General features: G+C 44.9%; 1 protein-coding gene across 1 annotated transcript in view; it reads right to left on the bottom strand.

Annotated features, from left to right (window-relative positions):
- Positions 1-15,282, bottom strand: part of LOC142803427 (signal peptide peptidase-like 2B) — a 79,707-nt gene that overhangs the window by 11,976 nt on the left and 52,449 nt on the right. The window contains exon 7 of the mRNA XM_075888549.1: positions 11,360-11,558. Coding sequence (XP_075744664.1) covers positions 11,360-11,558 — 199 coding nt within the window. The remainder of the gene's footprint in view (positions 1-11,359; positions 11,559-15,282) is intronic.

The following is a 15,282-nucleotide window of genomic DNA, read 5'->3' as shown; positions in this document are numbered from 1 at the left end:
AAGGTCGGCGCTCGCTTGCTCAGTTGCCGCTCGTCGGTTGGTTTGTACGGCGCGTCGATGTCCAAGGTCGCGGTGAAATGAATTTCAACGAATCCACAAACACAATGATCGACGTCCCTTCGACCAGCGCCGCCCTTTCGCATACGTGTGTACGTGTTCACTCATTTAACACCCCCTCCTACAACCACGTTAACCAATTTAGCCATCGACCCAAGTAAGTCACAATTTAACACCCCATTTCACAACCACGTTAACCAATTTAGCCATCGACCCAAGTAAGTCGCACTTTAACACCCCGTTAACCAATTATACGCTCCGCATCCTCCTCAGTGTTCCCCCGAGGGAAGCTGCGGGCACTTTTTGCTTAGATAAAAGCGTTTAACGATTTCGAGTACGTAGCACTCAACTATGAGAGAGAACTGAGCCGTCCCTATACACAAACAGGAATGTACAAAAATATGTTTAGGAATGTTCGACAATTCAGAGTACTACGTATGACTTGATAACTCAACTATAAAGAGCGGTAAGCTCTCTACCAATCGCCAACACTACAGTATTAAATCATAACACAGAAGAGTGTACAGTTCTCTTAAGTCTTGCCAAAAAACCTTGGTGCTTGGTCCGGCTGTGCGGCAGAATTGTGCTTCTTAATTAAATACTTTTACAATGTTATACAGGATGAAAACTGCTAAAAACAAAGAAATAGACTTTCCGTTTAAATTTTTAACAAAACACTGCCACATAATGAAAATGCTTGTACGTGTGCTGCTGAAATGTGTGCTACAAGTTCTTTTTTAGCTGAAGTTCAGGTTCTACCAAAAAATTACTGACATCCATACTAACGAAATAATGAGTGAGTGCATGAAGCACACCGATCCACATTTAGGTGCTCCGGAGTGACAATAACAATTGTTGGACACAACCTAATAAAACAAAACAAACAGGGTAGGTGAAAAAGATATAAGGGCTTGTTTTAATGGTAGCAGACCAATCATGGAAGTTATAAAAAATAGGCAGACCACAAGTACAGTGGGAATCGATGATATGCGAAGCACGAGTGAGAAATGTTCATTTGTCACTTTAAAATCAGCATAACGTTACAAGGTGGAGGTAATTGATGCCGCACATGACTTCAGTGTATTTATTATTATGCATGGATCTGCCGTTTACCTTTGCCATCTATTCACGTCTTGTGACACCAAATTTAGTATATGTGGAGCTAGCAAAAAAACCGCGAGCACGCTATGAGCGTGGTATGTTGGCATGTTCTTACATGAGACGCGTGTCGGGATTATCATGTTTCAACCAATCATATTTCGTCATCCATTGTCATCACGTGACACTAAATTTGGTATATGTGGAGCTAGTGAAACGGCCGCGAGCGTATCGTGAAGGGCCCAATATACTCCAATGTAGCGTTGACGCGTGTGCACGCTGGACACAGCGACACTATGTTAGCAAAACGCGAGCACTCTATAGTCCTGACGCAAGAGGTGACTAGCGTCCATTGCCGAGGCCCGACGGCAACCGGCATGAAATGGGGCATGCTGCAATTCGCGCCGATGTGTTACCCAGACAACACTGCGTCTCCCTCTTTTCGTGACGGAGGGACACCAGACGCGCTGAAACGCGCATGCGTCAAAGCAACGCAGCGCGGCGCTCACCTGCGAGAATATGGCAGGAGCGGCGCCTGGCGTGGCAACGCCGGCGTGACGCGACGACATGAACGCCGGCGAGCACGCGCACCTTCTTCCCATCGAAATGTATTGGCGCCTTGACTGTGGCATGTACTCATGTTCTCACATGATACGCGTCTCATGATTATCATGTTTTCACCAGTCACATACCTTCGTCATCCATTGGCGTCACGTATTACCAAATTTGGCTTCTGTGAAGCTAGCGAAACGGCCGTGAACGCGTAATCAGTGTGGCATGTAGACATGTTGTGATATGACACGCGTGTCATGGTTAATTATGTTTCAATGTGTCGTGTGCCTATGTCGTCCGTTCGCGTCACCTATTACAGAGTTTGGTACATGTGAAGCTAGCGAAACGGCCGTGAGCGCATCATGAGCATAGCATGTAGTGATGTTGGTACATGACACGTATCTCATGTTCAACATGTTTGCACCAGTCACATACCTTCGTCATTCAATCACGTACTGTTATACCACATTAGGTATATGTGACACTAGCGAAACGGCCACGAGCGTATCAAGAGCGTGGCATGTAGTCATGTTGTTACATGACACGCATGTCATGATTTTTATGGTAGTCTGTCGCTTGTGTTCGCCATGCAATTATGACATGCCATACCAGTTTTGCAACATGCCATGTGAACAAAACCACCGCAAAATCAGCAGGCACATGAAATTTAAATCATGACATTCTTGAAATACATATCATGATTTTCATGTTATGACCAGTGAAATGTGTTCCGCATACAGTCATACTCTGTCATACGAGGTTTGGTATTGATACCATTATCTAAACGGCCAGGAGAGCTAAAAATCGTAGGCGGCTAAATAGATAGATGAATCGATAGATAGATACGCTCAAGGTCGCCGAAGTTCGATAAAAACGTTTCGCATTTAAAAAGTAAAAATCACCACGATACATTTCTATTATGCGTGTACAACTGCAACCCCTATTTAATATGACGTAACAGTCATGATCAACCAATGACGAATTCAGCATGGCGCCATTCGCGACGAGAGTGTTCTCTGACGAGAGGCGATGTGCCGCTTCACCGAGACCGGGAGGCGTCCATTCTGTTTTCCTGTGGTGTTTCTTCGTCAAAAAGAAGCTATTTCATCCACCCACACTCAAAATTATCCTCGCCATACGTCATTGGACGCTGACGTTTCTGATTTTGCAGAGTTTGAAGTACACGGAAGCGGCAGAGCTTCATCGCGTTCCGTCGTTTCGGCAGCGGGAAGCAGCAACTCAACGCCTCTTTCCGCGTCGCCCTGATGTATGAAGCATATCGCCTGAGGATAACCATTTTCGACGATTGTCATCGTGGTCATTCGTGTGCAGTAAGGGGAAGGTGAAGTCTGATTGTGTGCGTCTGAGACTTACCACCGGCAAAAGACATGGCATCAGCGTTGCCATATGCATGTGCATGTGTGAGTGTGTTACTTGGGTGTCGCGACGTGAAAATCTTGGTTAACTTTTGCAATATGCACTGTGCTGAGCGCCCTTAAGAGTGGTGGCAGTGTGGACAAGACGCGAGAAAAAAAGCCACCAACAAAACCTGCTAGCGTGACACAGTACGAAAGTAAGCAAACGAGATGGGGAGACTATGTGGTAGTGTATACATTATAAAGTGAATTGTTGTCATCCTGTGTAGGTGTAATTATTTTGACATGTGTCTATTGGCGATACTGCGTCATGTGAACAGAATTGATTTGCACCGGCTCATAATTATGTGCCAAGTTGACTGCGCGTTGCGTAGGCATTGTCTCACGTTCGATACACGAACGCCTTTATTGAAAAAAAAGGTTACCACGCGATGTTTTTAAGAACGCACAATGACCTATGCTATGTAATAAAGGTGTATTGTTTCTCACCTACCGTACATGTATTACGTAGTGATAGCTAGTTTACAATAAATTGAAGCCTAGTGAAAAAAAATTGCCCGCAGCTTCCCTCGGGGGAACACTGAGGAAGATGCGGACCATATAATTGGTTAACGGGGTGTTAAAGTGCGACTTACTTGGGTCGATGGCTAAATTGGTTAACGTGGTTGTGAAATGGGGTGTTAAATTGCGACTTACTTGGGTCGATGGCTAAATTGGTTAACGTGGTTGTAGGAGGGGGTGTTAAATGAGTGAACACGTACACACGTATGCGAAAGGGCGGCGCTGGTCGAAGGGACGTCGATCATTGTGTTTGTGGATTCGTTGGAATTCATTTCACCGCGACCTTGGACGTCGACGCGCCGTACAAACCAACCGACGAACGGCAACTGAGCGAGCGAGCGCCGACCTTGAGTATATATACAGCACGACGGCGCATGCACTGTCAGCTGTTGAATGTTCTCGAAGCGCGACGCCACATGCGCGTCCACTGGAGAATCAGGAGAATTGTAGATGTCGAACGCGGTGTGTAGAGGAGGAAGGGTGCACAGATGGTGGAGGAGTGAAGCGCGCGCGGTGTGTAGAGGAGGAAGGGATGCACAGATGGTGGAAGAGTGGGCGACGGCGCGACGGCGCATGCGCGCGCGTCAGCTGTCGAATGTTCGAGAAGCGGTGCGGACGGCGCACTACAAGGCGCGAGTATAAGATGCTCCGCATCTAAAAAAAACATGAAAGACACAGCGCACTTCCACGTGAAAGAAGTCTGGCACGCAATTCAGTCGCACTCATTGGAGAGAGAAAACCCTCGTGCTGCTCAGACACACCTTCACACAGGTACATTCGTAGATGGTAGGGGTCCCTGTTCTAACAAAGCTCAGTCATAATTTGAAAAAAAAATGGCCTAGTACACCACCTTAGCATTAACCTAACGATAACGTATGCAGTGACATTGACTGTTAAACGTAAAATGCGCTATGCGCTTTAAATTTGACGAAACAAGACGTTCACTGAAACATTGTCGTTTACCTGAAACACGATGACAAGCATGGTGACGCGAGACGCACACTCGGTATTTACGACACCTTAACAATCAGAATTCTCGAAGTCAGTCTCAGATCACTTCTCTATTTTTCGCTTGCTTTGAGTCATAGTTGCCATAGTTACGGGAGACAGTGAATAAACATGGCAGCAAAAATTCATAAAACAAGAAATCCAAAATCAAGATGGGAGGCGACAGATGTAATCATCGTAGTCGACGTTTCGATAGGAGGTGCTACCTTTCTTAAAGGCGCCGTGTCATCCTTGGCGTGTTAGTTTTAAAGGGGTTAGTAGTGACGTCATCACCTGGTGGTGGCGCCTGTCCCTGTTGATAATCACCGTCTGAAAAGAAACAAACTATAAAGCAGAAGAGTGCAGTCCCCGCTTCATTTCAAGCGCGCTTGAAATGAAGCGAGGACTGCACCCCTCTACTTTATAGTTTGGTGAAATAAGGGTAATGCAGCCTCGTGGGTGTAGCTTATATTTATTTTTAGGTTGTCATCGGCTATAGCCGGCGTTAGTGGTTTTCGCATAGGTAACGATTTGCTATAGTTGACGGACGGACGGACGAGCAGACGGACAGACAGACAGACAGACAGACAGATAGACAGACAGACAGACAGACAGACAGACAGAAGGATGGACAGACGGACGGATGGATGGGCGGACGGACGCACGGACGAACGAACGGAGGGACAGACGGACGGACGGAAGGACAGACAGACAGACAGACAGACAGACAGACAGACAGACAGACAGACAGACAGACAGACAGACAGACAGACAGACAGACAGACAGACAGACAGACAGAAAGACAGACAGACAGACAGAGTAGGACGGACGGATGAATCGATGCTTCACCCCACAATAGGAAAAATAATTCACTCTGTGGATATTCTGGCATTTTTTTGTTTTGACTTGTATTTACAAATTTAGTTTCTCTACATTTACGACAAAAAACTGAAGACTAAAAATTAAAAAGAAGTCATTGTATAGAGTACCTTGAAAATTATCGCCTGGGTGCTTGCCATTGCATTTAGCGTTAGGATTTCACTGAAGCCACATGCTCAAAATAACCATGATTTCCAAGCTCTCATTATGAAATCAATCATCTTAAAAAAAGACATCTTTTCCGCAATGATCAGCTCTCACTTATACCTTCAGAAAGCGTTTTTCTCAAGACTCATTTTCGGGCAACGTCTCGAGTTTAGACATCATATTTGTGGTACGTCTGATAGCCTGATCAGGGTGCAATTTTTCCACACGATCTTTAACATGTGTAGGATGCAAGCATATCCTTTAAAGCTTTATATCGGCTGTATAATTATTACGAACCTAAAGCAACTTATTAGTAAGGGTTGAGTATCTAATATTTCTCACAATAAAATGTCTCTTTTTCATTAAAACATCTTATACGCACTTTCTTGACAGCTATTTGCATTTTACAGCTCATGTCGGGCAATATGAACCAATAATGGCTCCGAACCATAACGCTTTAGTAGCATAAAAACTTAGTCCAAAACGAACTATACTTCAGACATTGTAATGGAATGAAAGGAGAACTGTGCAACTTTCTATATACCCTAATACATAATTGTAAACAGCATAAGAGCCTATATATACAGCGACAATTTCGCTCTAGGCTACACGTCAATGCAACTTTATTTAATTTTCGAAGCACATCACCCCTTAAGCAAAACCACAGTTAAATCTGTTCGTCTGAGGGGGATATAACTATCAAGACTGCCTAAACCTATTATAAGTGACGTTCGAAGACGGAAGAATTACAGTTCTCAGCAATAGTTCTACATGCATCGATAACAGTGGTAGCTAGTGTTGTGTACCAAAAACAAAGGAATCGCATTTGAGTGCACGCTAAACCTTCGAAGGGGGATATCGCGAACACGTGAATTAGCGACACTCTGAAAACATCATGCCAGCACATGACGTGAGATTGTTTCGTGTGGCAAGTATCGCGCTTAGATGACGCTGGATACCATATCCACGTGATGCGGTCTCTTGTGAAAGGATGCCAAAAAAAAAAAAAAACTGATGTGCCGAGGAAGTGGTCGCCCGATCCCCAATAGCATGAGAAATTTCGTAGTATTCACAATGCACAGTGCCCCAGTTATGTTTAGCCATAGTTTAAAACTATGCTGACACACGCAATGAGCACGCAACCCAATGCGTGTTGCTGACCATTGCCTGGAGTTAGTCAGACAATTTTCTGTGTTCTAAAGCATTGTCGAGTTAAATATGTTTAATTAACCAACTTTCTAAGGAACAAATAAATAAAAAAAATCAATCAGAAATTTGTAGATCGGTTTGCAAAATGACTGATTAGACAGTTTTGAACTTTACATCTGTTAATTGTCCGTCTTTTTCTGCTAAGTACAAATACTCGTGAACTACACAAAAATACCGCGTGACAAATCTACTGGCACGCATACGCGCGCCGTAGTTCTGGTGCTTTCTACCGTTCCGCGTACAAACAATACGCTTCCCTTGCAATGGTTCATGACAGCGATAAGCAGCCACACAGTGGCTATCGATTTTGTGGCTGTTATCAAAACGTGTTCGTCGCAAAGCCATCATCATCGTTGAAGCCCTGCCGAGACAGCATTATCGGGAAAATGCTATGCATGGTCGTTCGCACGCGGAACGTTAGGGAGCACTAGAATCATCTGTGCGCACTGGCACGCGAGCGGGTTTGTCACGTGGTGTTTTTTGGTATTTAGCAAGAATTTCTAGTTAGCAGAAAAACACTAATGATTAACAGATGTAAAGTTCGAATCTTTTCAATGGGACGTTTTTCAACCCGATCTACAATTCCCTCAGTGAAAATTTTATCCATATTCGTTCCTTCAAAAGTTACTTTGAAATAACCAATATTTTAGAACACAAAAAATAGTCTAGCTCCAGAGAACAATCAGTAACATTGCTTTGGTCGCGTCGTAATTGCGTGTGTCAGCCTATTTTTAAACTATGGTTCAGGACAGCTGGGACACCTTGTATATTCATGGCTTCTCGCTTGGTTTGAAGAAGATTGTGCGCCCCGCCGCGGTGGTCTAGTGGCTAAGGTACTCGGCTGCTGACCCGCAGGTCGCGGGGTCAAATCCCGGCTGCGGCGGCTGCATTTCTGATGGAGGCGGAAATGTCGAGGCCCGTGTGCTCAGATTTGGGTGCACGTTAAAGAACCCCAGGTGGTAAAAATTTCCGGAGCCCTCCACTACGGCGTCTCTCATAATCATATGGTGGTTTTGGGACGTTAAACCCGACAAATCAATCAATTGAAGAGGATTGTGCAGAGGGCGAACAAAATGCCGTGTTTTAGCTAAGCCGCGTTACTTGCCCTGCGAAAAAAGATGAGGCAAGAGAGGGATAGCCTAAAAAATTATTAAAAGCCCAAAAATTCTTTCATCGAATGCACAATATCTAAGGTAAACTACGGCCTCCTTCCTTGTGTACAAAAGGGCAGAGCGAGAGATGCGTCGAGAGTATGTTACAGGAACATAACGACTAAGAGTGGTAAGCCTCGGTGGTGTGGACCAGAACACAGTAAATCGCATACGTAGCACCTTATTTGCATGGCGCGTCACGGCGTCTATTGCAATGGCGAGAAAGAAACATGCCTGGACTGTCATGCCAGTGGTTCCGGCATGTTTCTTCCTCGCAGTACAAGCAGTTACGTTACACAGAAGAAACACGAAACTTCCGAAACTCCGTCCCTCTGAGAGCGTGTTCAGTGTTTTTCAGCCTGGTTATCTTCGCAGTTTTTATGGGAACATCAAAAAGTCCTTGTAGATACAAGTGCACTATGAATATATACAAGGCATACACATTTTGTGAAAACTCGTAATTTCGACGTGCATCGTGTAATGCTTTGCGCGAAGTTTCGGGGAACGCATTTTTTATAACGAGTGTTTTAAATTAATACATCTTACTTAGAAATGCGGCCTATGAGAGATTGCAACCTACATTATCATTCATCGATTCATTTTCGAAGCTATCGGCATGATTTCATTATTGCAACGATAATGATTTACCAGCTCAACTGTGCTACTTTTAGGAAGCTTATATTGAAATAGACGGGATCCTACTGTTCTTCTTTAAATGGGTGATTTGTAAATATGCTGGAAATTTTGCCATTTTAGCTAGAGCCGGCGCTTGCGACGTAATTGAAATTGGTATGGACCGTTATATGTAATTTCTGTTGTTGCTTTCCTTGTGTACAAATAAGATTACGAACATAAAACACTCAAATGAAGGGACAAAGATCTGGCCAATTGCTCAAGACCACCGTGCCATTTACTCTCTCTTGAAAACGAAAAGTTTGTAATCTCGAAGACTCACAACATTAAAGCTTAATTCCACGTAGAAAGTGGGAAATCATGGTGCTTGCTTGAAAGCACTACCTCACATTTTTGTGCAAGGGGATTATGACAGGTGTCAAGTGCCCCTTCACACGAAGCTTGCACACGCCTTTGGCCTAGCTGTGTGTAACGCAAACGAGGTTCGTCGAAATTGAATCCGTGGGCTTCACGTAAAAATAGACTCAGGTAGTGCACTTACTCGAGCATTTGCCCTTGGTTTCTGGCCTTTTCTTTTTGAATCAGAAGTATCCACAAGCAGTAAGGCTTTTAAAAAACCACACTGGCACACCTACAGTAGAGCGTCGTGATCGTTGAGGACAGCGCTAAGCAATATCAGCCTGCTGCACTGCTTGACATCCAAAGAATGTGAAGTAGTGCCGAGACGAACTCTTATAGGCACCGTTAAACCCCACATATCAATCAAATCAAATCAAACTCTTATAGGCACTTTAAACCCTCAGGGCTACAGCCTGCCTCGTTACTTGGCGCAGTTCATGCGTGTCGTGACAGTCCAATGTCTGGGTGGTCTGGGTGTGAGAGTATCCGCTCAGCCCACTGGCACACTGGGTGCGAGTTGGGCGTGCTATGGTTTATAGTGACTATAGTGCTCGGCTACAAAACGGAAGGTCTCAAGTTCGATGTCGGCCGTATGCCGATGCCAGCGAAATGCCAGAGGCCGGTATTACGGACTATGTCAGTCTACTTCAAAGAACACCAGATGTTCAAAATTTCCGGAGCCCTAAACTACGGCATCTCTCCTAATCGTATCCTGCTTTCATTGCCTTCCTTTGTTTGATATGTAGCTGCGAGCCAAAGCTTAAGCTACTTTCTTAGTCAGAATCAAATCTGAAGAGAAGTGGTTGATCATAAAAGCGCGTAACATATCGGTATCTAGTGGCGCACGCGTTAGTAACCCATTGATCCCCTTGTGGGAAAAAGAAAGTCATCTTTGTATCAGTTAAGTTTTGTAAGAGAGAGAGAACCTTAGATGCTTTATAAAATGTGAAAAACTAACCGTCAGCTGCCGCGATGGCAGTATCAGTACGAGGGATGGAAAAAGCATCACTTCATGACGTCGCCGTATGACCTGACACAAGATGACTTCAGGTGAAGACGCAATCACATGACATCGACTCTTTGCCAAATCTGAGACGATGCTGGAGTCAGTGTGAAGACATGTGAGATGTAGAAACCATGTGACGTGAGGCAGTGCAAAGCCGCATCAGGGCAAAATGCTTTCAGATTCGTAAGGAAGAGGGTAAGAACGAATACATCGGTGGCTTTCGCCTTCCAATCGTCTTGAGCGAATGTATGAGGAAACGAGATTTTTTTTTCTGTGTGTGAAAAATTGAACAGGAAAATGTTGTTATTCGTGCCCCCCCCCCCCTTTTTTTTTTGCTAGTGAGAATTTACGTACGAGTACATTATAGGTAGCCTACTGCTAGAAAACGGAAAAGAATCTTGTATTGGAAGTTAACGCTCGTGTCCTCAGATGCCCGATTTCCCGAGTGTCCTTGTTGTTTGTTGAGCTAGCACAAGGTGAAAATGACATAAATATACGAACCTGTTTTGTCGACTCATTGCCAACTGATTCAGCGTATCGCTGATCATGTGGTATGAGACAAACCAAGCACGGGCGGGTGGGGTCAGGGAGGTTAAGTGAGGTACATGGAGAAAAAAAGTACGTTAAGGATGTTTCGAAAGGAAGGCCCGCATTTTCAACAAGTTCGGGAATTGTAGAGGTGCAGGGAAGGTGTTTAGATATGTTACCCATCCATAATGCACACAGCAGTTTCACAGAAGTGATGCAGAGTCAGATATTGCATGAACGCAAACGAAGGAAGGCGATTTGAATTTGCTACGTTGTCTATGCACCGTAGCAACATAAGACTAGAAGACGACCATTTACAAGTATAGACCCATCGTCACGAGGAAACGCACACGCTAGGATATGAGACCTACTGCTTGTATAGATGCACGTATACATGCCCGGTTCACGCCTTTGACGTGTTGCCAAGGTGCGAGATTTTCTTGTCCCCGTGTACCATCCCGACTGATCTTGTAATTTCAAAATTTTCTATTTTTTATTTTCTTGTTTAACTATTACAACAATTCATGCGTATTTATTTGTTTAGTGTTTTAGTCTCTTTATATTCAGTTTGATTATTGGGTTAAATAAATGCGCTACCAATCCAGACCATGAAGATAGCCAGATATGCTCCCGTGCATAACATTGCGTCAGATAGATTGATTTACCTTTTAAGAGTGTGGTTTCATGCCTGGGGACCTAGAAGAACTAGTGGAGTTGACCTTGCCCTCGATTTTGACTGTACAATTGCATGCTGAGCTGAATATTTGCTGCGCACCTTCAAGTTCGGAAGGTGAAAGCTCTTGAGCATGTTCACGCAGAACGCGACGCCCAACATGTCCTGCAGAATCCAGCCGTACGTGTCACTGCGTCGCAGCAGGAACCAGGCGAGGGCTACTGACAGTGCGAACGCCAGCAGAGCCACCTGCCTGATCTCCATGGATGTCTGGAAGCAGCTGGGGAACTTTCTAGGCATCCTGAAAGAGAAGTGTGAGTGGAATTTACATAATCGGGGAAACTATAGCTGCAGTGTTTCAAGAGACGAGTAGAAATACCAGTGTCGCTTAAAGGTGAAGAAATAACCCGGCAGCGAGAATATGTAATGTGGTACCTGGTAATGCGAGCAGCTAACTCTTTTGTACCCGATCTCACGTAACCCAACAAAACACAGGTGTAAGGGAATACGGCCGCCCCGAACACTTAAGCAGTTTTCAGGTTGTTAGTTCTATAAACGCTAAGTAAGCGTTGTGAGCACAGCAAGTTTACGTATCTGTTGCACGTCGAGATCGCGCGCACGTCAGAGATTGCGCCCTTCGATTGATGTAGCGGAATCCTGTCTGATCACAAATTTACGGCAGACTTCGCACGCGGGTGTTGTCGCATGCGCCATTCGTGGGATGGAGAAGGCCGGCCTATTTCATCGTCGTTTCAGCGTCGTTCGCTGCCAGCGCTGCCGCGGTTTCACTTGTGGGTAGAACACATGATGCGTGGAACGATGTATCAATTGTGACTATATGCGAAAAATAAAAGCTATAGCGAAAAGCCGCTTAAAGCGTCCATATAGGCGTTATCGCAGCGAAAAGCAGTTAGGTTATACAGAAGAAGAAAATTCGTGGTCAATCGCGTGCTGTAATAAATCACACGTACCATATATATATGGTAGAAGATCCGTACACCTTACAAAGGGACAGAAGAATGGCTTCACTTGAAGTGAATACAGCTTGCTAGGCAGAAAGCGGGCAACTGAAAGGCTTAGCCATTATTCTACACTGCATAGGTTTACACGGAAGACACGGAAGAACCGCAGATGTGGTGGTTAGAGTTATTTGCAGGTGGCATGCTAGAGTTCCGTATACACTTGTACTTAAGCACACGTTAGAAGAACCACGGTTGGTGAAAATTAACAGAGCTCTGTCCTGTGGCGTGTCTCAATTATATCGTAGTTCTGGCACATGAAACACTAGGTACTACACTCCATACATTTTTAGCACAACACGTCCGCAATACTTTTGTGTTGCAATATAATGTGGGATAGTGACGATCCTTTGTTCACGTCGTGAATAGCAGCGCTGTTTATGACCAGACGCCGACCTGGAGGCACCCTGCTTCACCAGGTGAGAGTAAACTATGTAACACTAAGAAGATACCTACGTTCAAGAAGGTTGTCGATTGTTCTGTTGCAAAAAGAATACTTATCATGTTATATCGTGCACCGATCACAGCGACAGTTGTGAGGCACCTAGAAAGAATGCGCTTAAGACGACAATATTTTTTTGTGTTTTATGCGCGCGAGTTATTCCAGCCTGCATTATTACGTACGCATATACAAGGCGGCGCCTGTGTGTGGCAGATGGAAATGATTATTTTCCTGCTATTTTGCCGAAGGCCGAGTTGCTTTTATTCACTCATTGTACATGCGACATCATTGTGTGAACTATCGATGAGTATTGTTTTCCATTGAGAATAAAACTACATTTTGTTGGTTCCGTATGCCTATTTCGAACTATAATATTAACATTTGAGTTTAACGTCCTAAAGTCAACATATAATAGCGAGAGACACCCTAGCGGTAGGCTCCTGGAATTTCAACCATTCCGTGTTTATGCATCTTTACCATTTCGCCTCCGTCGAAGCACAACCACCGCCACCGGAATCGAACCCGCGACTTTTGGGCGAAGAGCCCAGAACCCTATTCGCTACACCACCACAGAGTAGTTTCAGTCTACCTGTTATCATGACCAAGTAAGAGGCTGATATACGTGCATGCATGAACAGGCATAATATTCGCGCCCTTCTGCGCTGTTCTTCCGGGACAATGTAGTTTATCTGACACCGAATAGATCAATGGGAGGGAAAGAAAAAAACATATAAGAATCGCGAGAACTTGCGATTGTGGTGCGCTGCGCTCCACACTATCTTCATTGAATTAGGATTAGCTTTTACTGATATTATTGCACCTGGATTGAATTATTTTGTGAAATGACAGAGTTTCAGTAGTTGCCGCAGCATATGCGGCAGAATAATTCGTGTTTGGGCATTTTTTCAAGGTTTTTATGTCTTCACTTGGCTAGCTGTTCTCTGGCTAAGCCGCACGCCTACTATCAAGCAGCAAAAGTCAGCGGGATTCGAAATGTGCAATAAAGCTCCATTTCCACTTTGTCTTGGAATGTAATTGCGAAATGAATGTTACATACTTGACTTGGCATTCCGACATACTGTCACTAGCCTAAATGAAAGTATTAGGCTCTGAAATATCAGAAATTCGCATTTGTTGTGAATCTAACGTGCCACAAGCCTTTGCTGCTAATAGTGCGTACAAATGCTAGGGTCTGTTTATGTAAGTAAAATGTACATTACCACACGTGAAACGCCCGAGAAAAACGTGCTATACGCCATGATGCGCGAAACTTTGTAGCTCAACGCTCGTGGCAATTTTTATCGCATTCATATTGCAGCTTGAGAATCTCCATTTCGCGCGTTCGAACCTTGTTTTGCTAGAAAGAGTAATTCATTCATTTCTAAAATCCATAAAAAAAGCATGCGTTAAAGGGGCCCTGCAACACTTTTCACACTTGAGAAGGAAAGCGAAAGCTAAAACGCCACGGCGGCTGCAAATTAGCCTTGCGCACACCGCCGTTGTCGTCGAAGCTCCCTGTCGCATTACTGTCGTCTCCCTTTCCCTCTTTATTTGTCTCTGTCCCCTCCCCCAAGCCAGCGGACGCGTGAAACCATCGATTCATCCTGTCGTCTTTGATGCCATGCCATTTTAGGGGTTCCACTCCACCCACTGGTTTGTCGGATGCTGGGGCTGGCTGGCGCTGAGCTGCGTGCTGTACACTCCCTCGCTCAGTCGTTCCCGTCACCGAGCGGAGAAGACCGTCTTCCCACCTGCTGCCCATCTTACCACCATCATTAAATCTTGACCCGAGATCAAGCTATGGACGCTGAACCATTGATCTGGCGCGAAGTCGTTTCCGTCTCATTTCTAAAAAGCTTCGCTGGACGAATGTGTTCGTGAACAGAAAAACTACTAGTTTTTTTGTTTTGCCTTTTTATGGGGGAAGCTCCGCCTAGTGTAACCTTATCACGCGCCCCTGCGTAACCAAGAAAAAAAAAGAGACGACAAAGAAAAAAGGCAAACTAAATGGATACTCATTGCTCATCTCATTTCCTAGATAGCGTTACTCTTCCGCTACTCTCCAAAGCGCCGCTACTCTTCGATTGACTGCTGCGCGCGCTTTGCCCGAATGCGCGGAGAACGAGTGTTTCTCTGTCTTTTAGATAGACGCCGTAGGTGGCGAATCGATGACGCAGAATGGATGAAGCAGAGTGGCGGGTGCGTTGAAGGCGCCTGCGCTCGGCTTCGTTGGCTCGCGTCTCGTTGATTGATTGATATGTGGGGTTTAACGTCCCAAAACCACTATATGATTATGAGAGACGCCGTAGTGGAGGGCTCCGGAAATTTCGACCACCTGGGTTCTTTAACGTGCACCCAAATCTGAGCACACGGGCCTACAACATTTCCACCTCCATCGGAAATGCAGCCGCCACAGCTGGGATTCGAACCCGCAACTTACGGGTCAGCAGCCGAGTACCTTAGCCACTACCGCGGCGGGGCAAATGCTATGATTTTGTAGTTGTCGTGATTTTTATTTTAGGGGCGTTGCAATAAAACTATCTTGCCTAAGAAGCGTTCATATG

The sequence above is a fragment of the Rhipicephalus microplus genome, chromosome 3, assembly GCF_043290135.1.
Source record: "Rhipicephalus microplus isolate Deutch F79 chromosome 3, USDA_Rmic, whole genome shotgun sequence".
Taxonomy (NCBI): Eukaryota; Metazoa; Arthropoda; class Arachnida; order Ixodida; family Ixodidae; genus Rhipicephalus; species Rhipicephalus microplus.
This window is presented reverse-complemented; position numbering and strand designations above follow the sequence as displayed.